This window comes from Parasteatoda tepidariorum, chromosome 12 (genome assembly GCF_982258835.1).
Source record: "Parasteatoda tepidariorum strain Cologne lab strain chromosome 12, Ptep-v5.0, whole genome shotgun sequence".
Taxonomy (NCBI): Eukaryota; Metazoa; Arthropoda; class Arachnida; order Araneae; family Theridiidae; genus Parasteatoda; species Parasteatoda tepidariorum.
The window spans coordinates 1700310-1723520 of NC_141766.1; the positions used below are offsets into that span (position 1 = coordinate 1700310).

The 23211-nt window shown below is 31.1% G+C and overlaps 1 protein-coding gene across 1 annotated transcript; it reads left to right on the plus strand.

Moving 5' to 3' along the window:
- The first annotated feature begins 6829 nt into the window (after nucleotides 1-6829).
- Nucleotides 6830-17170, plus strand: LOC147800893 (uncharacterized). Its single transcript, XM_087156055.1, has 4 exons — nucleotides 6830-7549; nucleotides 9512-11760; nucleotides 15068-15191; nucleotides 17081-17170. The coding sequence occupies exons 1-4, from the start codon at nucleotides 6830-6832 to the stop codon at nucleotides 17168-17170; spliced, it is 3183 nt and encodes a 1060-aa protein (XP_087012181.1).
- Nucleotides 17171-23211: the final 6041 nt, after the last annotated feature.

A 23211-nucleotide genomic window follows, 5' to 3' on the forward strand; every position in this document is an offset into this window, starting at 1 on the left:
AAATTATCCATAGTGCACAACTAAAAACATTCATTTTTTTTAATAGCAAACTTTTGTTTCGGTAGATATCGAGCATACAAGTTGAGGTCCGCAACAAGCACACACTACCTTGTACGATCGATCAACACCTTCTAGAAGAGAGAAGACCTCAGCACGGATTAATTTAGTAGTCCTACGTAAGGAACACAAACTGCGCAGTGGAGGCAAGGTAACCAAGATACCGATACGTTAAGGCTACTAAGTTGTGCAGTGGGGAAATTACGAAAGATGCAATTACGTTTGGACTTTCCTGTTTATGATTACCCGTGCTGAGACCTTCTCTCTTCTAGGAAGCATTGGATAGATTCGATTGTAAACGATTTACTGGAGATATAATAAGTACACCGAAATTAGCGATAGCAGAGGCAAAAATACTTCATTAATGGCGTGAAAGCGCGTCAGTTTGGTGTAATCTTCTTTCATTAGAGGTTTTGGAATTTAATTACTCCCTTAGAATGTATATAAAAACTCAATTTAGTGTTAACTTGAAATAAAGTTCTCCTTCACCCGTTTTTTATTATTTTTTTTGGTTGTCCAACAACAAATTTGGAGAACTATTTACAGTATATAGGAAAAAACATATTTATTACCTTCTCCAGGAATCCTATCCACGGGCTTTTCTCCTGGTATTCCATTTTGAAAAATTGGCTTCCCTAACACAGGCCTTTTTCCTTTCACATTAAAATGTGTAATTTTGTTTTCCACATTATAGCTGTTTGAGGCATCAATCTCTGTTGGATGATCTTTCAATAAATTTCCATCATTCAGTTGAGGATTTTTAGTTGTCGTTGGTTTTTTTCCTTTCACAGAAAATTGATTGTTTATTTTTTCAAAAGGTACAAAGGTTGTCTCTTTGGAAGATTCTCTAATATCCTCGGTTGGTTTTATTTCCGATACAGATGTCTCGGGACTGACATTTGTTGATGTCTTTTTAAAACTCAATTCTTCATTGAAATCAGAGTTTTCGTCTAAAATGTCCTTCTTTGGCAGTCCTTTTATTGCTTCTTGCAATGTTGAATGTGTTGCTTCGGTGGAAGAATCAAAAATTGAAGAAAACTGAAGTTTTGGTGTGGAAAGTAACTCCTTAAAAATGTCGGTTGAAGGATCTGTAAATAAGCATACAAATAAAGTAAGTGCACGGCATGAAAACTTTCTAAAAATTAAAAACGTTGACCACGTATATAATGATCTATTATATTTTCTTCTTTTAAAACATCTAGTGAAAGAATATTCATGCCGATCCACAGAGTTAAACATATTTCTAGAAAGTATTATAGAGATCCCGCTTAACCAAATTTTTATGTATAGAAGAATAAAGGATAAAATCCTAGAATAGTTCCCCTCTTGACGACTTTTTGAAATCTCGCCAAGTAGGTGATTATTACTGGGATCAACGTTACCTTTTGATTATTAGAAAATATATGTATAATTTAAATTATTTTCAACCGATTCCGCACAAAAAAATTTTTTAAAAAATTAAATAATAACAGTAATAATAGAAGTAACGGTTAAAAAATGAAACAATAACTATGATTATAATAGCAAGAGATCAGAAGCACAAATGGCAAAAAAATAAACCTTTTTAGCTTTTTTCTAACGAAATCCAACTTTTGCGTATGTATACATATCAAATAACCAATCAGGTTTAAGAATTTTGGTGGTGTGATCGGACATTCAAAACAATCTCCCCAAAATATCTTCCGGAAACCTAATCTGGCGAGATTTCAAAAACTTGCTTGGCGAGATTTTAAAAAAAATTGCCAAGTGGTGGGCTACTCTAGGATCTACCCGAATAAAGGGTTAGTGTCTTATGTTTATCACTCAATACTTCTCTACAAATTTCTTCTGGTTAATAAAATTGTATTACAATATGGTCATATATCTCCCCTTAATATTGACCCATAATATTTAAATTGGACCATGTGTTATATTACCGAGTAATAGTGTACCCCACAAGAGGAAATAGCTATAGACTTATTAGGGGGTACACAATGCGGTAATATAGGTTACTTTGATATACTGCACTTTGCATATGCAGTTGTATTTTAAAACACTTGATTGTTAAGTAGCTTTATTTTTTTACCACTTTTTTATATAATAAGGTATGAATGGGTACACTTATCACATATTTTAATAATTACTTTAATTAACTTTTTTATAAACATATGATTAAACGTGTGTATTTGACAATATAAAGCTTTCTTGGGTTATTTAGGGTGATACCTTTTTATTAATTTGGTTCATTACACTTTAACAGCTGCAAAAAAGAATATGTTTGCTGAAGAATAAATACTTGTTTTCAAAGCAATATTTACCTTCATTACAATCATATTGTTCAGGACAACATTGATCAGGCTTGGTTGGAAATGGAATACAATGCTGACTGGGTGCTTGACATTCCTGAATTACACAAAGCATCTCATTCTTCATACAGTAGCAATGTTCACAAGGATTAGAAGAATTCAATGCTTCTCCATCAGCAACAAACCTACCATCATCCAGTGTACATCCCTCTAGAGATAAATAAGTTAGATTAAAAGATTAATATATTAAAAGATAGATGTATAGGAGAAATTTTAAAGAAGTCAACATACCGTGTAATTCTTGCATAGGTACACCAGGGGTTGTTACTGTATCCTCGTATGCTAAAAGGAAAGGGATATTAATATTAAAAAACCTAACACCGCTTTTCAGAAAAAAGGAGAGTAACACTTACTACAATTGTATCGGCAGGGACAACACTGATCATCTTTATAGATGGGTGAACATCCTTCAACTTTTAGCTCACATTCTTGCATAATACAAGCGGTGCTGTTTCTAATGCAATAACACACTTCACAAGGATTCTTAGGGTTGTGGGGTAATTGAGTTCCATCAGGAAAATATTTACCATCTAGATAGCATCCTAGAACAAATAATAGCATTTCAATTGCTGACCTTTGAATTGAATCAAGTTTCCATTCAATTTTAGCCATCAACCGTGTTAAAACTTATTATTTGTGAACATCTTAAGTTTCTCACTTATTCTTGATGCAATGAAAAAATTTAAATTTTGTTAAGATCAATCATATAACCAACATTGTGCATCTCCAAGAATCAATGTTTTTTTTCCTGCGGCAGGCACTGTTGTTCTTCACCTCGAAAGATGCCGGTAGTGTTGCTCATTTAACGTTACCCGGTGGGCACCATTTAACCTAAGTCACGGAGGCGAGCAACATTACCCATGCCATACTGCCACAGATACCCGTTTATAGGATGGGCCACATTCACACAACAGAGAACAACACTCAGAGCGAAACATTTATGCCCTGAGCGGGATTCGAACCCGCAGCCATTGGCTTCGCAGTCAGGTACGCTGACCGCTCGGCTACCTGGCCACCTTATGAATCAATGTAAAATTGAAAAAGACTATTAATCGATGATTTATCAAAAAATAAAAATTGCAATCTTAACGAAGTGAATCAAATTACCTGGTTTTTTGTCCTTTACTTGAGTTTCTGTTGAGTCTTTAATAACTGTTAAAGAGAAAACAATAAGTATTTTTAAAAAAATGAATAATGTTTTTCAATACAACTAAATTGTAATTAAAAAATGTGCAGCAATCGATTCCTTTTAAAACAGATTCTTAGATTTTTAAGAAAATGTCCCCTTAAGTATAAAAACATTTAATTTTAAATATGCTTTTTTTGTATATTCACAGTCGCTTTTAAATCGTCACGAATGCCGTTTAAGTAAAGTATTCAATCAAAATATATGAAGAAAAAAACGATATGAAGAAATATCCCTCCAATCAAACCGAAAATAATAATTTTTAATCTATAAAACTTTTTTCACAGTGATTTAGCTTTTAAAATTGATTCCAATCATTACTCATCTTTTTCTCGGTACCTTTACAATCGGAACAGGTTCGATCACTTTTTGGATACTGAAAAGAAGTTTTCAAAACATCAAAATAAAAATTAATTATGAGAAGATAACATACGATTACACAATGGAGAAATCCAATCATTTGCTTGCATTTTTATATTTTAAAAATTTCTTTTCAGTATTTAAAACTACATGGCTTACTCTAGGTTTGACTAAACTTACTTTTTCTATACTTTCGGTTATGGAGGTGAAAAAGAATTTACAGGGAAAAGTTTCTTCCGGCGTTCTCTTTCAAAGTTTTGACCTCGTGCATGCTAAGGAATTAGTGCAAACGATATTTTAAGTTGCAAAATCATACACAAGAAAGTACTTTTTGTGAATAAGCCTACATTTTTTTCGACTCTCAAAATATGTAACCACAATATGTAAATGAGTAACCATAATCTGAAAAAGATGAGCCCACTAGTTTGGTCAAGAGAGCAGTTGAAAATTTGGATACTTCAATGTTAATTTTACTTTTTGGCTATTTAGTCATATCTCGAAAACCTTTTAAGCGAATTCAAAAACTATAGCACGTAGTTAAAAAAATTCGTTAATCCAGAGATAATTCCGTGCCATTTTTTTATTTTTTAAACGTTACAAAATATTGTAACATATGAATCATAAGCTTTTAATCGTGTCTTTATTTCAGGAGAGAAAAATTGTATTTTAAAGATATTTTACAAAAGGATATTTTTCTTTTTGTGCATCGGTTATCTATAATATCTCTAAGACAAAGGAAAAGTTATGAGTAGTTTCTAAAATCTTTCTAAGAAAAACAATGATTTAGGGAAAGCATCGCCATTCAAACAATTACTCCATAAGGGGAAATTTTAGAAACACATCATTAAGTCTCAAAATAAAAATAAATTAAAAAATTTATTAAAAAAAGATGACATTTTGGAAAATTTCTATATATTTAGTTTTAAATCCTTTTTAAAATGTTTGGTCATAATTTAATGTACTTTTCAAATAATTTAATGTAAATTCAGATATTTTTATTATTTTGTTTTTAAGTTTCTTAAATTTTTTTACCAATATCTGTTAGTTCACTTATTTCAAAAGCAAAATAATTATAAATACGGAAAAATTTTGAAACAATTTTAACCTTCATTTTAGAATTATTTTTTTTAAAATTCTTTTTACATTATTATTTATTTCAAATTCAGTTTAACTATAAAATAAAGCAAGTTGAATTTATTTTTTCTTTTGATACAAGCGATAAGGAAATGAACCAGTTTAATCCAAAAAAAAAAACTAAGGGATCAGACTGATCTGCTTTGTAAATACATTTAATAGGTATATATCTCCAGTTGCTGTTATGTATTTGATTGTTAAAATTTTAAAAACGTTCAGAATACTCCTTAACTTAATGCAGACTTTTTGCAAATCTTTTAGTTATCAGTGGAGAGGAAATATCTTGAACATGATTTCGAAGACATTAGAATTTATGAGGTTTCTGAACAAAAAATACAGTAAAAGTAGTACTTCATTTATTTCGTATTAGAGCCGCACAATGGGCTATTGGCGACGGTCTGGGAAACAATCCAGAGTATTATCCGTAGATATGCCATCACAATTTTGATCCTCTGAAGAGGGGATGGCTCCCCCACTTAGGTAAATTAACGACCTACTCGTGAAGTCAAGCACTTTATGGTAAAACAGTTGAACGAGAATCACTATTGCGAATTGTCGGTCCCTTGTTTTAAGTGATCGGTCCCTTGATATGAATCATATATTTTTGGTGGATAAAAGTGGTCACCTGCCCGCTGCTGACCACAAACAGTGATGCTTGACTTCGATGATCAACTGGGAACCCTGTCATACTATGGAATTTTAAATACATAAGTGGATTTATAGGGGTTGGGCAAAATAATGGAAACACATATATACTAACACATTTTTTTATCTTTCTCAAAAGAATACTTAGAAACTCATTTTACAAATTTAAAAGTGCTTAGGCTATGGAATTTTTTATACTTATCAATGAAGTTTAAAGCTTTCAGAGGTTTGAGGAGTCCCAGTAAATGGAAAAAAGTGTTTTTGAACACGCTATTCCAAAAAGTGCAGTAATAAATTTGTAACTTGTAACAATTGTTTTGGTTATTACATGCGATTTTTGCACAAAATTTCAGAAACTTAGTTTAAATATTTATGGAATTATGGACATTTTTATAAAAAAAAAAACTAATTTTTTTGTCTTACGTTTTTTTTTTTTTTTTTTTTTTTTTTTTTTGCTATAATTTTAAAAAAATTCAATAAAATAAAGTAAAATTTTAGGAAAAATTTTAATTTAATTACAAAATCATTGCCTTAAAAATTGAGAAATTTTTTTTTAAAGCTGCTCAAGATATGAGCAATTCTAGTAGTTCTGTTATACTGCGCGTGTGCGGTAAAAAATTGTTTTCTTCTTTATTTTGTATCAAATCGCGTTTGACAACTAATAAAAAATATTCGATTTGAATGTCTTAAAAATTAAAAAAGTTTCAAGTAATTTTTTAAGTAGTTTTCGTGTTTTTTTAAAAGAAAACTCAAATTGATAAGGGGTTTTCCACATATTTTATTTTATACTATAAAACAAAATTTATTAAAAATGACACCGGCAGTGTTAATATTATTTATTTCTCCATATTAATTATTTCTAATACTCAATAGATGGCGCTCTGCGCAGCAATGTAAAATCAGTTAGTTTCTACACAGTTTTCCTCCATAACACTGTAACATCATCATCATCCTTCTTGTTATTAAATATATTTTATGTTAAAGGCGTTTTGTGTAATGAATGAAACCCCGAGATCTGAAAGATCATATCACCGTATTTAATATTGGCGCACCAACCTGGAGCTAAGAATTTGATTAAAGGTGAGTGCAATTGATTTAAATTATGGATTCATACGATGATTTGAAAAACAAAAGAAAAACAATTCGCTCTTTAACAACTCGAATAATAACAAAGATTGAAAATTTGATGAATGATGATAATGTTGAAACTAAAGAAAAGATCGAAGAATTAATAGATTATAAGGAACAGTTAATTGATAAAAATAAAAGTTTGAAAGCAATAAATAATCGAATTGAACCACTAATTGAAAGTGAGGAAATAGAAAATGAAATTACTGGAATTGAAGAATATTCGGAAAAAATAATAAAGTGGCAATCTAGAATCGCAAGATTTTTGAAAGAAAACAATAAAGAAAGTAGAGGAGGAGAAGAATCATTTAACAGCGCACAATCTAAATTTGTACCAGAAATAAGTAATGCAGTTAAACTCCCAAAACTAACCATAAACAAATTTTACGGAGAAACAACATTATGGCTTGAATTTTGGAATCAATTTGAAATCGCGATCCATGAAAACGAAAGTTTAACTGAGATACAAAAATTTACTTATTTAAAGAGTTTACTGGGTGGAATTGCATTAAATGCTATTAAAGGGTTTGCTTTGACTAAAGAAAATTATATGAAAAGTATAGAATTGTTAAAAGATAGATTTGGGCGGGAAGATTTAGTGATTAATAGTCATATGAATCGTCTATTAAATCTTGATCCCGTAAAAAATTCTAGTGATATTAGAGCATTACGGAATTTATATGATAATTTAGAAGTAAACATTAGATCTTTAGAAAGCTTAAATGTAGTCTCTGGAACATATGGACACTTATTATGCCCTATATTATTAAAACTAATACCAGAAGATTTAACTTTAGAATACAACCGCAAACGAAAATCAAAATCAGAATTTAATGTTTCGGAATTAATTCAATTTATTAAGGAAGAAATTCAAGTACGCGAATCATCTACATTATTCCATGATAATGCTAAGAAAAATAAACACTATAATTATTATAATTCCAGGGAAGTAATAAATAACAGAAAACAGTTCAGATCGAATATTCCCACAGCTTCAGCATTGGCTACTAATGTAAAATTTAATTGTGTATTTTGTAAATCAGAACATGATTCATTTATTTGTGAAAAAATGTCGGTTTCTGAAAAAAGAGAAAGATTAATGCGCGAAGGTCGTTGCTTTAAATTTTTCCGAAAATCACATTTAAGTTCACAATGTAGGAGTAAAATTAGTCCTTGTAAAAAATGTAATAGTAAATCTCATCACGAAATAATTTGTTTTGGAATTCCGAAAACTCAAAACGAAAGTTCGCAAGAAACCGCAGAGAAAAATACAGTTGTAGCCAGCGTTTCTCATGTCGAAGAGGGACAAAAGGGGGAATTTCAATCAGTGATCTTACAAACATGTGTTGCGAATTTACATTTGGCAGATAAAACGCAGGAGATAAATATTTTATTTGATTCCGCATCAATGAGGTCATTCATTACTAGAGAATTAGCTCAAAAGCTTAATCTCCCGATAATAAGAAAGGAAAATTTATTAGTTTATACTTTTGGAAGCCGTGAACCGCAAGAAAAGACATTTGATATAGTAAAGGCGAGTATAAGCAATAAAAAATATCCTACTCGAAGGTCAGAGTTCGAATTATTGGTTTCAAGTACCATAACACGTGCTTCTTTCCCACCGCATAATAATAAAATAAAGTTGCTGCTTGAGGATTTTGCGCTTACTGATTTATGCCTTTCGAAAGGAATAAATTCCATTGATATATTAATTGGAGCAGATTATTATTGGAAACTCCACACTGGGTACATAAAGGAGTTGACTAAAGATTTGTTTTATGTCGAAACATTACTCGGAGGAAGCGTAACTGGGATTACTCATTCAGATTTAAAAAATGACTCTATCATTGAAAATTTATGTTATTGTAAGGAAAAATTTAATTGTGAGGAATTAACTAGTGAAAATAATTCTTGTGATGATATAAATTTACAGTTACGGAAATTTTGGGATATTGAAAGCTTAGGCATAAATGATAAAATTCAGAATACACCTTTAGAGCAAGAAACTTTAAAACAGTTTGAACAAAATATAAAATTTCAGGATGGCAGATACGTAGTTAAATTACCATTTAAAGATGAGGTAAACATTTCTGACAATTTTAATTTATCTAAAAGAAGGTTAAGTAGTTTAACATCGCGTTTTAATAAGAATCCTTCTTTGCATGATAATTATGCTAGTATTTTTAAAGAACAATTATCGGAAGGAATAATAGAACCTGTTAATGATAAATCAATAGTTCCAAATATGGTTTATTACTTACCTCATCATCCAGTAATTAGAAATGATAAACAAACTACAAGGTTACGGATAGTTTTTGATGCTTCGGCTAAAGAAAAAAATTGCTACTCTCTAAATGATAACTTATTATCGGGTCCCAATCTAAACCCTAATCTTTTAATTTTACTATTAAAATTTCGCGAGTTTAAAATAGGAATAATTGCTGATTGTGAAAAGGCTTTCCTACAATTGTTAATTGATGAACATGATAGGGACTATCTTAGATTTCTTTGGTCAGAGCAATTCCCTCCCAAGAAAATTGAGGTTTTTCGCAATAGAACCGTAACTTTCGGAGTAAAATCATAAACATTTTTACTGGCTGGAACAATAAGGTATCATATCAAAAATTATAAAGAATCTCATCCTTTGGCCTGTAAGGTTTTAAATGAAAATTTGTATGTCGACGATCTTATTACTGGTACAAATACGATTGAAGATGGACTACTATTATCCAGGGACACTAAATTAATATTAAAGGATGCATCCATAAATCTTAGGAAGTGGAAGAGTAATTCTAAGGAGTTATGCCAAAAATGGCAAGACACAAAATTTGAAAAATATCCTAGTGAAGAAACAGTACCTTTAAAGGTTTTAGGATTAATTTGGAATACTTTAAGGGATGAATTTAATTTAGATTTAAGTTCTTTAATTGATTCTTTGGAAAATGTGAAAAATACTAAGAGAAGCGTATTACGCATATCATCGAAATTATTTGATCCAATGGGATATATAACAGCATTCACGATTAGAATTAAAATTCTTCTTCAAGAAATATGGGAACAAGGCTTAGAATGGGATGAGGAATTTGGAGATATTTTAAGACTAAGTTGGGAAAAATGGTATAAGGAAGTAAATGTATTAAAGGAACTTTCACTACCAAGATATTATTTTCATGAAGAAGATAGCTGTTCCGAAGTAGGGAATTATAAGATAATTATATTTTGTGACGCAAGTGAGAAGGCGTATGGAGCGATTGCATATATTCGATATGAAAGAAATCAAAATTTTTACGTAAGCTTCGTTACTTCAAAGGCACGCGTTGCACCATTGAAGAAGTTGAGTCTACCAAGATTGGAACTGATGGCTACTCTTATAGGTTCCAGATTATTGGATACTTTAAGGAAGGTGTTTCAAATAAATAACAACTATATACTACATTCTGACTCAACCATAGCCCTTAGTTGGATTCGAGGAAATGCAAATCAGTGGAAGACATTTATTTCAAACAGAGTAAGTGAGATCCAAACTTTAACAGATCCTTCTAATGGGAAGTACATAAAGGGAAACGATAATCCAGCTGACATCATATCAAGAGGATGCAGTGCTAATGATTTGCTCTCAAGTGCAACTATTTTTAATGGACCAACATGGTTGACATTAAGCGAAGAAAAATGGCCGAAAAACGAAGAAAATTTTAGAAGATCAGATGTAGATGGAGAAAAGAGATCAAAATTTATTGCAGTTAATTATGGAAGTGAAAATAATGTTCACGATTCAATTTTCGATATCCACAAATTTAGTTCTATTAAGAAGGTTTACCGAATAACAGCCTGGATTAGAAGATTTATAACAAATTTGAGAGTGAAGAAAGAAGATAGAATCAAAAATGATTTAACTGCAGAAGAATTAGAAGAAGCTGAAAACCTTTGGTTGAGACACGTACAAGCAAAGAACTACAGTAAGGATATAGATTGCTTAAAGGAAGGACAACATTTACAGAAGTGCTCAAAAATCAGAGACTTAAATCCGTTCATTTCTGACAAAGGGATTCTACTTGTGGGTGGAAGACTACAGCACTCCAATTTGAACTATTATGAAAAACATCCTATACTATTACCATCAAAAACTAAATTTACAGAACTGATAGTGAAGGAAGCACACGAAAAGACCCTACACTCTGGTATTTCAGACACACTAACGCAGGTACGAGAGAAGTTTTGGATTCCGAAAGGTCGGCAATTTATTAGGTCAATAATTGGAAGATGCGTCTTATGTAAGAGATTCAATGTTCGATCAGGAAGAGAAATTATGGCTCCTCTTCCTAAAGACAGAATAGAACAGTCACCCCCATTTTCAGTTACTGGCCTGGATTTTGCTGGACCCTTATTTATGAAGGACTCTGACAGTAAGTTTTACATCATGCTATGCACCTGTGCAGTTACACGAGCGATACACCTGGAAATTGTTTCCAGTTTAACAACTGAAGCATTTTTACTTGCTTTTCGTCGCTTCATTTCCAGAATATATTTTATGTGTTCTGTAATTTATTCAGACAATGCTCAGACGTTCAAACGAGCAGAGTTTGAATTGAAAAAAATGTGGACTATTTTGAGCAGTTCTGAAGTGAGTGAGTTTTATTCCTCAAAAGGAATAATGTGGAAATTCATCGTTGAAAGAGCACCCTGGTGGGGTGGATTCTACGAGCGAATGGTTCGTTCAATGAAAATCATTCTTCGTAAATTACTGAGGAAAACATCTTTATCTAGTGAAGAACTCGAAACAGTACTATGTGAAATAGAAGCTGTGATTAACTCGAGGCCTATTACTTACGTGACTACAGATTCTCCAGAAACTTTTCCTCTAACGCCATCCCACATGCTACTTGGAAGACGATTAATAAGTTTACCGTCAGTCAAGTTATCCGGTATTGACTGCATGATTGACAAAAAAATGATAATTAAAAAATTTAAATATCGAGAAAGACTTATAAATCTATTTTGGAAGAAATGGAAAAGGGATTATCTTTTAAATTTAAGAGCTGTCAATTATGTAAATTTGGATAAAGGTAATCAAAATTTTAAGGTAAATGATATTGTTTTGATTCATGATGACAAACTTCCAAGGAGCATGTGGAAACTTGGAAAAATTGTGGAAACATTTCAAGGACGTGATAACAAAATAAGAGCATGTGCTTTGAAAACAGATACGTCAATAATAAAACGTCCTATAAATTTATTATATAATTTAGAAGTGGACAATTAAATTAATATGAACATTCTATTTGAACTTTAAATTCACATTTATTATTATTTGAACATTTTATTTTACAATATTACTTAAGATATTCATTTAAATTACAAATTAAGTTTATCTTAAGATATTATTTGAACTTTTTGATTTAAAGAAAACATGCATACATATATATTTTCTTGTTTAAATGTTTGTTTGTTTAAAATTGAAATATTTTGCATGTGAAAGAATTTGTGTTGTGAAAATTGCTTGATTTATTATTCATGATATGATAATTTAATTTCATCAATTGATATTTACTCAAATTTAAATAATTTCATTTATTTGTTAAAGGTTTGAACTAATGCTCATGAAACATATTATTTTAAGAATTCAATTAATATTATTGCATTATAATCTTTATATAATTAAGAAGGGCTCATATTGTAAAAGGTAAGATTATATTATATTTTAAATATTGGTACCTTACATTTGAGAAAAATAACTTTGATTAATATATGAAATGACTAAATTGTTATGAACTAAGAGTTCATCGGGGGGAAGTGTTAATATTATTTATTTCTCCATATTAATTATTTCTAATACTCAATAGATGGCGCTCTGCGCAGCAATGTAAAATCAGTTAGTTTCTACACAGTTTTCCTCCATAACACTGTAACATCATCATCATCCTTCTTGTTATTAAATATATTTTATGTTAAAGGCGTTTTGTGTAATGAATGAAACCCCGAGATCTGAAAGATCATATCACCGTATTTAATAGGCAGTTTTGGGGATCATCCCTCATAAAAGTATCTTTTCTTTTGCATGTTTTCTTTCCTTATACAATCATATTTCGGTGTATAACGTTTATTGTAAGGTATTATCATTTTTTACTTAATTTTATCTTATGGTATAAAATAATATTTGTAGAAAACTCAATATAATTTTGAGCATTCTTTTAAAAGGTAAAAAAACTACTTTGCTTGAAACTTTTACCGTTTTACCGTTTTACGATATTCAAATCAAACTTTTTTCATCAGTTGCCTACGATTCATTAAATATTTTGAATGTTATAGCAAAAAATCGTAAAGTAAAAAATAGTTTTTTTTTTTAAAAAATGTCAATATTTTCATAAATATTTCAGCTAGGCTTACGAAATTTTGTGCAACTATTGCATGTAATAATTAAAATAACTGTTACAAGTTATAAATTTATTGCTACATTTTTACCATAGGATGTGCAAAAACCCTATTTTGCGTTTGTAATTTATTGTTAGTCCCTCAAATTTTTAAAAGCTTTAAACTTAATTGATATGTATGAGAAATCACATGATCTAAACCTGTGGTTCCCAACCTGGGGGCGATAACCCTTAGGGAGGGCGATCAGGGGGCGACGAGTATTCAAAAGATAAAAATTGCTAATAATATTATTAACAAAAGCTATTTGAGATCGAAATTGAAAACATATATGAAACTTATGGTTTTGGTGTAGACAAAGAATTATGATAGTTAAAAATCAAAAAACTTCAAGTTCAGGATCGTTTTCGTCATACGTTTTGGTATCGCAGGCGGAAATCTGTCCTTCAAGAATTCTCTTCTGTTGAAAGTCATGGTCTTTTATATACCTTCTTCTCCTCAAATGTTCCTCTCTCGTCTCATTCCCTGCTCTCCGATTTTAATAGGAGAAACGGATTGATAGACGAAACATTTATCGCTAGATAACTATGCGGTTCGGCAGTTATAATACGGCTTTCAGGAAAACTCCAGACCTCAGTGTCGCGTCGCTGCTAGTGCTATGGTTACGAGGAAAATTTTCGCTTTGTATAGGCGAGCGTGAGGGGAATAGTTTTGTCTTAATCTTGGCATAGGTCACTACAAGTAAACCAATCGTCACATTCATTCCTTCATTGCACCCCCATTAAAATGTGCTCTTGCTTGTAACCATAGAAGCAGACATCCCCAGACCAGTTTCTTATAGACCTGAGAGCTATAAAAAAGTTGTAGAGAGAAAGGTGGGAAATGTAACACTACGTTTTTGAAAAGTAGTTCTACATTTTCTTGGAATTAATGACAGTGAACAATGGAATTATGAGTACAATTATAAAGATATATTGTATAGTAAGACGATTTTATCTTGAAACATGTATTTGAAGTTTTTTCGTCTTTAAATGTATTCCTCCCATAAATACCATCTCAGAAAATCGAATGCACAAAGTAGATGTTTTAATTTAGCGATGAATTAGTTTCCAAGGCTAAATAATTGGCGCTTTGGCTATGTTTTTGCACTGGTCAGCCAGCTCTTTGACTCTCCTCGCCATTGCTATAGTGTCCTTACTCTTGTGCAGTTCTAAAATCGTTTTCTTTCCCTCGCAGAGCTTAATTGTTTTTTTCTTTTAAAATTTTGTTATTAGTCATTGACTGTTAATTGTTAGGTTGTTTTATATCGTTATTAATTGTTTTAATCGTTATTATTTGCTACTTGTTTTTCACCGTTAATAATTGTTAGCTTGTTGCATGCATTTATATTGAAGTGTCAGTGGATTCGAAAAGGAAGTGTCGTCAGTATTCATCCGAATATTTAAAATTCGATTTTATCGCGTCATTGCAAAATGCGGAGTTTCCATATTGTCTTTTGTGTGCTAAAACATTTACTAGTTATGAGGCGATGAAACCCTCGCGAATGAGAGACCATTCATAGAGATTACATAGTGAGCAAACCCCTAAGTTATTTTCAAGATCTGAAATCTAAATTTGAAAAACAGCCTAATTTAAATTAACTATTTAAAAAACAAACAACCGGTCTTGACAAAGGTCTTCTTGCTTCCTACGAAGTTTCTTTATTGATTGCTAAATGTGGTAAACCTCACACAATTGGTGAAACTCTTGTTTTACTTGCTACTAAAAAAATTGTTGAAATCATGTTGGGTGAGAGATCGAGCAATATAAGTCACTCTGTTCCTCTGAGCAATAATACTGTTTCCAGGCGTATTGATGAGATGGCCGCAGACGTTGAATCAAAACTAATCAAATTTTTGGATGAAGGTAAATTTGCGTTGCAGGTTGATGAATCAGTTGTGATAGATAACAAAGCTATTGTATTAGCTTACGTGAGATTCATAAATGAGAGTTACTGAGTTTCTCGACACCACTGATCCCGTTTTAAGTGAGAGTTTGAAGCAACGCAAGTTGGAAACTGCGTACCTCACGGATATTTTTGAAAAAAATGAACGAAATCAACTTAAAACTTCAAGGAAATAAAATGAACATTATCAAGGCTAAGGGAATCATATCTTCATCCATCGCCACGCCAAGTTTGATATCTACAAGTCAAACATTGGTCACAAAGAGCTAATGAAATTTCCCACTCTCAAAAAGTGTTCAATGGCAGATATCGAGGTTCTCGGAAATAAAATCTTAAATTTTACTGATCACCCTGATCAGTTAAAAACTGATATGGAATCAAGATTTAAAAATTAGAAATTGTTGAAATTAGAAATTCCGGATTGGATTTTCGAACCTTTCTCTTTTGAAGTTGTGGATAAGCTCACTTCCTCTTTGTAGAAGAGATCACTTCCTCTTTGTAGATTTGAAGTATGACTGAGAGGCTAAAGTCGTCTTTAAAAAATACGGTTACGAGTTAGCTTGGGTAAAGTTTATGGACACTTATCCACAATTGTGGAAACCAACTGAGCCACTCCATATCTCGTTCCCGTCAACATTTTGAGGGGAGCGAGGATTTATTTCTGTCGTCCAGCTGCTCACAAAGCAGAGAAATAGGTTGGACATTTGCTTCAAAGGAGATCTGCGTTTAAATCTGACGAGCATAAAGCCTGATATTCAAGCTTTAACTGAAATACATCAAGCACAGAGCAGTCATTGAAGTGGTAAAAATATACTTTCTCACTCTTCATTTTTTTCTCAAATTTTAGTTGTTAGCGTTTTAACTTTTCTTGATAACATTAAAATATGAATTTAAAAAAATGTACTTTTGTTTGATTATTCCGTTTTAAATATTATTTCTTTTTGAAAAAAAAGATGCACAATTTTTTTTAATTAATAAAAATGGCAGGATAAAATTGCATCCTTATTTGCATTACAATTTAAATAAAAATCAAATATAACCTATTTTAAGTGTTTGGTTGCTCACAAGCAACAATGAATGGTTTTTGAGCAAAAAGAGAAAGGGGCGATGTGTGTCAGCCAACCTCAAGAGGGGGGCGATGGTCCACGAAAGGTTGGGAACCACTGATCTAAGCACTACTTAAGTTATAAGATGATTCTTTAAGTATTTTTGGGGAAATATGAAAATAGTGTATTAGTATAGAAATGTTTCCATTATTTTGTTCGCCTTAACATCATGATGAATCGGTATAAAAATTCAAATGATGTTGAAAATGAATCTTACCTTCAGGACACCAAATTTTTGGACAGCAGTCTCCTTCTTCTTTTTCTGTTATGCATTCTTCTCCTATAGGTCTGACAAAAGGGCATATTCGAAGATAGCACATAAGCATACTATGCACACATGTACAATTCAAACAGGGTTCATTGGTGTCAATTTGTACGCCGTTTTCATAATGATTATTCTGGTAAATGCAACCTGTTGTTCAAATGGATTTAAAATTAAAATTTATTTTTCAAACAATGCAATTGAGTTAAACATGTGTACTTTAGATATAAACTTTTTTTTTTGGGATTTTGATTGATAAATTGTTTTAAAAAATAACAAAAAAAGCACTTCTTAATTAAATATTTTTTAAAAAAAAACTCTTAATATCAACTACCCAGAGCAAATTAAAGTATGAAGATTCAAAACAAAACAGAAAAGCACAACATTTTAAGTTACTCAACAAATTATAAGCAAAAGTGTATTAGTAACATGTCTTCGTTAAAAAATTTATCTTAAAGTGAGTTATATTAGTATATATAACAGCGTTGTTTACACTTCAGTGAAAAAAATTTCATTTGGCAATTTAATGAATTGTCATTTCCATAGAGTAGAGAGGCATCACATCAAAAGTGTGACACTGAATACATCGAAATAGGCGGAGAAGCATTTTGCAAGCCTTTATCCGCATGTGAATAATATATTGAAAAAAAAAAAGGTTTAAAAAGTTCTTTCGTATCAAATGTATATTATTTATTGATGTAAGCAAGAGAAAAAGCAATAAAATGCATTGTCATCTGAATTCAATAGTTATGCAATGAAAACAATTTAAATGTGTAATGTTTGTAAATTCGCTTAAATCTGTTAATTACTGTAGATGGCTATATGGAATTCGTATCTTTAACGCATTTTTATATTTCTGTGAAGGAAGCGGTCACTTTTTTAAAAAATTTCATGCGTCAGAGAGTCTATTTGTTATTGATATAATAAATAATTTAAATGATAAATATTTTTATTTCTGAACTTTTATGTTTACAATAACACAAATATCGAACGAGAATATTATTTAATAAAGATTTTGAGTAGGAGCTATCAAGGCATAACATGAAAAGGTTTTAGTAAAGTAAGAAGTTCATTTAACAAACTTTAAACGCATCTGGCAAGCTTTTTAAATAAAAAGAAAATCGTCGATGCCTAGGATTAAATTGAAATTTTGCTTCAGATTTCACAAATAATTGAACACATCATGAAATCGACATCAAAGTGTATATGTTAAGCACATAACGATCGTGAGTTTTATTGGTTTGATGAAGAAAATAAAAACAAGCATAAAAGCAGATCTTGAACAAACATGAAAGTGATGTACCGTTTTTATTTAATCTGACTGAAAAAATTACAAAAAGCGAAATTTACTGATATTTAAGAAAATAATTTTTGTTAAAAAATTGTCGAACTGATTGTTCAGCAGTAAAATTTGTAATAAAAATTATTGTTCTGATTAAATGCTGTAAATGGTTATCAACTATATCAATATAAAACAGGTGTTGGAGTAAAGAAAAAAAAGTATTTTGACGTTGGAGTAAAGAGAACTGTTAGAACTGTTCATTTTTTAAATTACGATTAAAAATAACACCTTCAATTAAGATAGCAAGAAAGCGTGATTTGCTTTTCAGACTTCCCTCGTATACTGCACAACGGTTGGTCTTATGTGTGGGCACATGAACCCGGTCATCCGGATGTCACAGAGGTGACAAACAAATTTTGAGTGGCGATTATATATTTAACTTCTCAATTACGATCTGCCACTTTTTTATGTTTTAATATTTACATTAAAAATCTGTCCGAGAATTAAGCTCGAACGATATTTATTTACCGTTTTCGACCGTATTTTTAATAATTATAGCAGAAAAATTTCCATTTTTTCTTATATATGCAGTTTCGTGAGTTCCTCAAATTTCTGATTCTACGTTTTGTAATAATATTGTGTTGAAAAATAGGAATTTTAAAAATCAACTTTAAATCCAAAGTAATAACTGCAATCGATGAAATCGGTTTACAATAAAATCTAACTAATGTGCTCGAAAATCGAAAGATAATGACTCATTCGTGCGATTCGAGATTAGATAATAGTAATTCACGTAACAGTTCGAGTTTTTTAAAATTATTTAGAAATCCATGTATATAAGTCCGAAAAATATGAGTTAGCGATGAAATCTCCGCAAGTCGAACGCATTCGTCAAAAAGTTACTGTTAAATAGATGAAAACAGATTTGAATCATGTTAAAAATTATTATAACGTTAATTGCACGAAAACAAAGATATTTATAAAAAAACTACAAATATAGAACTGTATACTTTTCAACTATATTTCAAAAACTACTGATCGCAGAACTGTATAGGTATAATTCTGTCCGAAAAAATGAATCGAGAATTTAAGATACCGCGAGCTTTATACTCAATTTCTGATTGGGTCTTGTTTTACATGTTTCAAAAAATAAGGCTTATTAGAATTATCCTCCTTCACCCTTTTGACTGTTGAGTTCGTTCGACAGAAGATCTCTTAATGATGGATTCGATCTTAAACAAAATTTCTCCTTCGATAACGTTCAAAACGCGGCATTTGCAATGAACAAGCTGTAAAGTATAAAATTATAGCGTAACAGCAGGTTGTGGGAGCATTTTAAGGTGTGTTCATACTGAAGTGAAGACTTACTGCCATGAATTTGCCCGAGATATGCGCTTAACATATTCAGCTACTATACTATATTGAACTGAATAACTCAAAAAAATTTAGCAATGAAAGGTTGTATTTTAAACATAATTTCTTAATTCAAGGGTTTTTATAGAATTTAATAACATTTATCGAATAATGTTTGTTATTTTAACAAAATGTTGGGTGAGTTAGTAAATTGGAAAAATTTTAAAATATTTACACTCGACTCAATATATCACTGTTCAAAACTCATCACTATCCAAAGTTAAACAAAATTCGTAAAATGTAGAATAAATGAGTAAATATTGGTTAAATTGTTCAAAATCACTTGTAAAGATTATAACACAGTGAGCACATGCGAAAAATATGCTCTGACATGCGCTGCACACGAGAGGGAGTGTAAAACCAGTTCGTGTTCCATACGGAAATCAGGCAGGTTATGTGTAATTGCTATGTGGAAGAGAGAGTTTAATGATATAAAAGAGCAAAGTAGGGCACAAAACACCAAATGGACATGTTTTTGAAATGAAGACATATTGACACGAGTACAATTTAAAACTGAAGCTTCTCAAATTTTAAATGTGCCCCAGTTTATGATCCCAAGCCTGTGACTGATGCTTGAAAGTACGGGAGGTGTTACCCAATGACTAGTACAAGCAAGACTAAGAGTAATAACCGTTCGAAAAGATCAATATTAGGCAATAAATGTGCGACGTGAAGGTGATAATTGTTCCTGGTTGTGCTAAAGAATTTGATTCAGCACTCACAGCTGTCACAGAAGTTTCAACAAAATGTTATAAGAAATTCATTCATGGTGATCTGTATGCTAGACTATCAGTTTTTCAAATAATTCTCAAGCCAGGGCATGGTATGGATTTATTGCTTTAAAGTTTTGAGGAAAAATCCATTGACATTCTAAAAATTATAGCGCGCAACTTCTCCTAATCTAATTATTTTCTACCTTTTTTAAAAGTTATTTTGCTATCGAATAATACTATAACATCAAAAGATTGTTAAGCACAAAATATCCAAAACACAAAAATCAAATATTTAATCCAAAATGTTGAAGGCCTCTTAAAACTAAAATTCAGTGATCGATTCCGAATGAAGCCATTTTGGACATTGCATCGAATTTTTTTTATTACTTTCTGGTTGAATAAAGGTACTTCCATTTTTCGTTTTGTTTGCTCCCAGTCATCAAACATTTCTTTACATATCTTGTAAATTAGCACGGATTCCTCACTGAGGCCAACACGAGTATTTAAACGACTGTTCTAGTGACATTCGAAAAATGGCCTCTTAACACTAAAAGTCAGTGACAATTTCCAAACGAAGCCATTTTAGCTCGTAACATTTATATTACTTTTAGGTTGGATAAAGGTGCTTCCATGTTTTGTTTCTTTTGCTCCCGTTCATCAAACATTTCTTTGCACATCTTGTAAATTAGTGTGGATCCCTCACTGAGGCCAACACGGGTATTTAAACACATATGAAGATAACAATCACAAAGAATTAAGCATTTACCTTTTTCTCTCACTGTTCTAGTGACATTTGAAAAACAGCCTTTTAAAACTAAAATTCAGTGATCGATTCCGAACGAAGCCATTTCAGCTATTGTATCGAATTTTTTTTATTACTTTTACGTTGAATCGAGGTGTTTCCATGTTTTATTTTGTTTGCTCCCATTCATCATACATTTTGACACAATTAGTGTGGATCCCTCACAGAGGCTAACACTGGTAATTAAACTCATGAAAGGATAATAATCACAAAGAATTTAATATTTACCTTTTTCTCTGGCTGTTCTAGTGACATTTGGAAAAGGAGCTGGAAAAAAAAGTATTAATGAGAGCTTTTTTTAAAATGTCGATTAAATTTTTTTTTAAAAGTATCTCTACACATATTGGTATTATGTTTGAAAAACCCATGAAAGATCATTACAATTTATTGATATTTAAAAAGGTAAATAAAAATAATATAGTTGAGAAATTCTTTCCTTAATAGATATTATAAAAAGAAAAGATACCATCTATTAATGGCAGTCATAAAATAAAGAAAAAACTAGTAAAAGAGGAACATTAGAAAAGTAATGAAAAACTACACGAATCTCTTAATTAGCTTAAGCCGTTGAATGAAAGGTCCTTCACCTTAACCTTGAGATGTTTCTCTGTTCTTTGACTCCACTTTATTGTTTCTCATGAAAAACTTCACACGCCTATCAGACACATTGTATTTTAGATGCCATTCTTTTTACAATAATTTGTACTTCGGAGTAATCTAAAAAAGGGATTAACTGAACACAAATAATTTAAATTATTTCACATTTTCAACTTTTTATGTTCAAAAGGATAAATAATTTTTTCATTCATTTTAAAAAATGTCCTTAAAAGTACTTTTTAGATTAAAGATATTTATTATTTTTTACCCTAATTTTTTACGTAGAATTTATTAATAATATCTTTTATCTACAAGACAGCAAAAATGTTCAAGATAATTGCACCGGTCAAAAGAAAACTCTAATAAATTATTTTTTGTGCAATTTAGAATCGTCGAAACATGGATCAAACTATTTTCACTCTTAAAAATGAAAACACTCCACCCACAGTCTTTGATTGCTCATACGCATCACATACAATTTGTCACACATAGCTATGAAACATGCACTGTTAGAAGTGTCTCGGAAAAAATGGTTATATAACTATTCATTTAAATGTTATTTTACCATTTTAGAGCAAAACACTCAAATAACCATAAATAAGATGGTATTCAAATTGTTAACTGTAAGAAAAACCGTTTATTATCAGCTTTCACCTAATATGGTTAAATAACCAGAATTTTATAGCCCTAACTAGATCCACCTAATGAAGCTCTTATATTCTTGCACATGGGTACACATTATAGCCGAGAGGACTAATCTGATAATCTAGCAGCTTTGACACAACAATATTTCCTCTATTTCTTTCAACACATAAAGAGTTTCTAGTGTCCTGCACTCCCCAATTTGTGACCCTGGGTTATTAGAATACAATACACGCATAGATGCCAGCTCCATAAAGCTGCTAAACTATCTCCAAGGTCTAATTGAATTTCTTTTTTATGGTTTTGAAACCATGATTGTTATAAATGGTTAACAAACCGTATAGTTCTGTATTCACGTTTTTTTAACCATGCAAGCTGTAAACGGTTTAAAAACGTAAAGGCAAAAAATGTTCTTTACCATAAACTTTAAGGTTAATTGGATGGACAGACTGCTGTCGGTTATTTTACTGTCATTTTAGAATGAAAATTCTAACAGTGTAACATAACCAATATTCGGTTTTAAAATATTTGATTTCCCCCTCCCCCCGTTTTTTTAGGGGTCATCCCAAATGACTGCCTGCTTTGAAAAATAAATTAAATTAGAATACATTGATCTGAAACCATGTTAAAAATATGTACGAATCAAAAAGACGCTTAACATTACTCTAGACAATTGAGTTTTATAACGAGAATTTATATAAGGAATCAAAAACTTTATTAACCCTAAGGATTAAACGTCCTTTTAATTAGTTTTACTGCGTATGTCTATGATGTTTTGCTCTGAAATGCGCTTTCTGGCATGCAATAACTTTTAAAATGTCGTTTTAAAAATGCTGCATAACCATTTATGCAAATTGCATTAGGCTGTTACGCATTGTATCACCTCCTCCCACAAAAAAAAATTTACGGAGAAAGCTGGATATTGTTTAAAAAGTTCTGGTTTCCATTCATTATGAATATTTGAAGTTTATCCCTCCTTCGATGTGAACTTTAACTGTGTTTTTTAAAAGGGTAACAATGGGCTAGAAACTTAAATAGTGTTATCTAAAATACCGAGTATTAAGGCCTGTTCACACGGTCCAAGTTGTTGAATACGAGAAATTGGAGGAATTCCTCTCTCCAAGAAATTGGATGATTCGTCGACACTATCCAAATTCTTGAATGTCACTGATTGGTCAGAGTCAGAAGAAAAACTCTCGCATACGCATTGTTCATATTCAATATTATA

What these genes read in the sequence shown, in the direction of transcription:
- LOC147800893 (XM_087156055.1), top strand. Translation starts at nt 6,830, where the DNA reads ATGGATTCATACGATGATTTGAAAAACAAAAGAAAAACAATTCGCTCT. An exon ending in ATTTATATGATAATTTAGAA is followed by an intron (nt 7,550 to 9,511) that starts GTAAACATTAGA and finishes TTGGCCTGTAAG; the next exon opens with GTTTTAAATGAAAATTTGTA. An exon ending in AAGCTATTGTATTAGCTTAC is followed by an intron (nt 15,192 to 17,080) that starts GTGAGATTCATA and finishes TCATTTCCATAG; the next exon opens with AGTAGAGAGGCATCACATCA.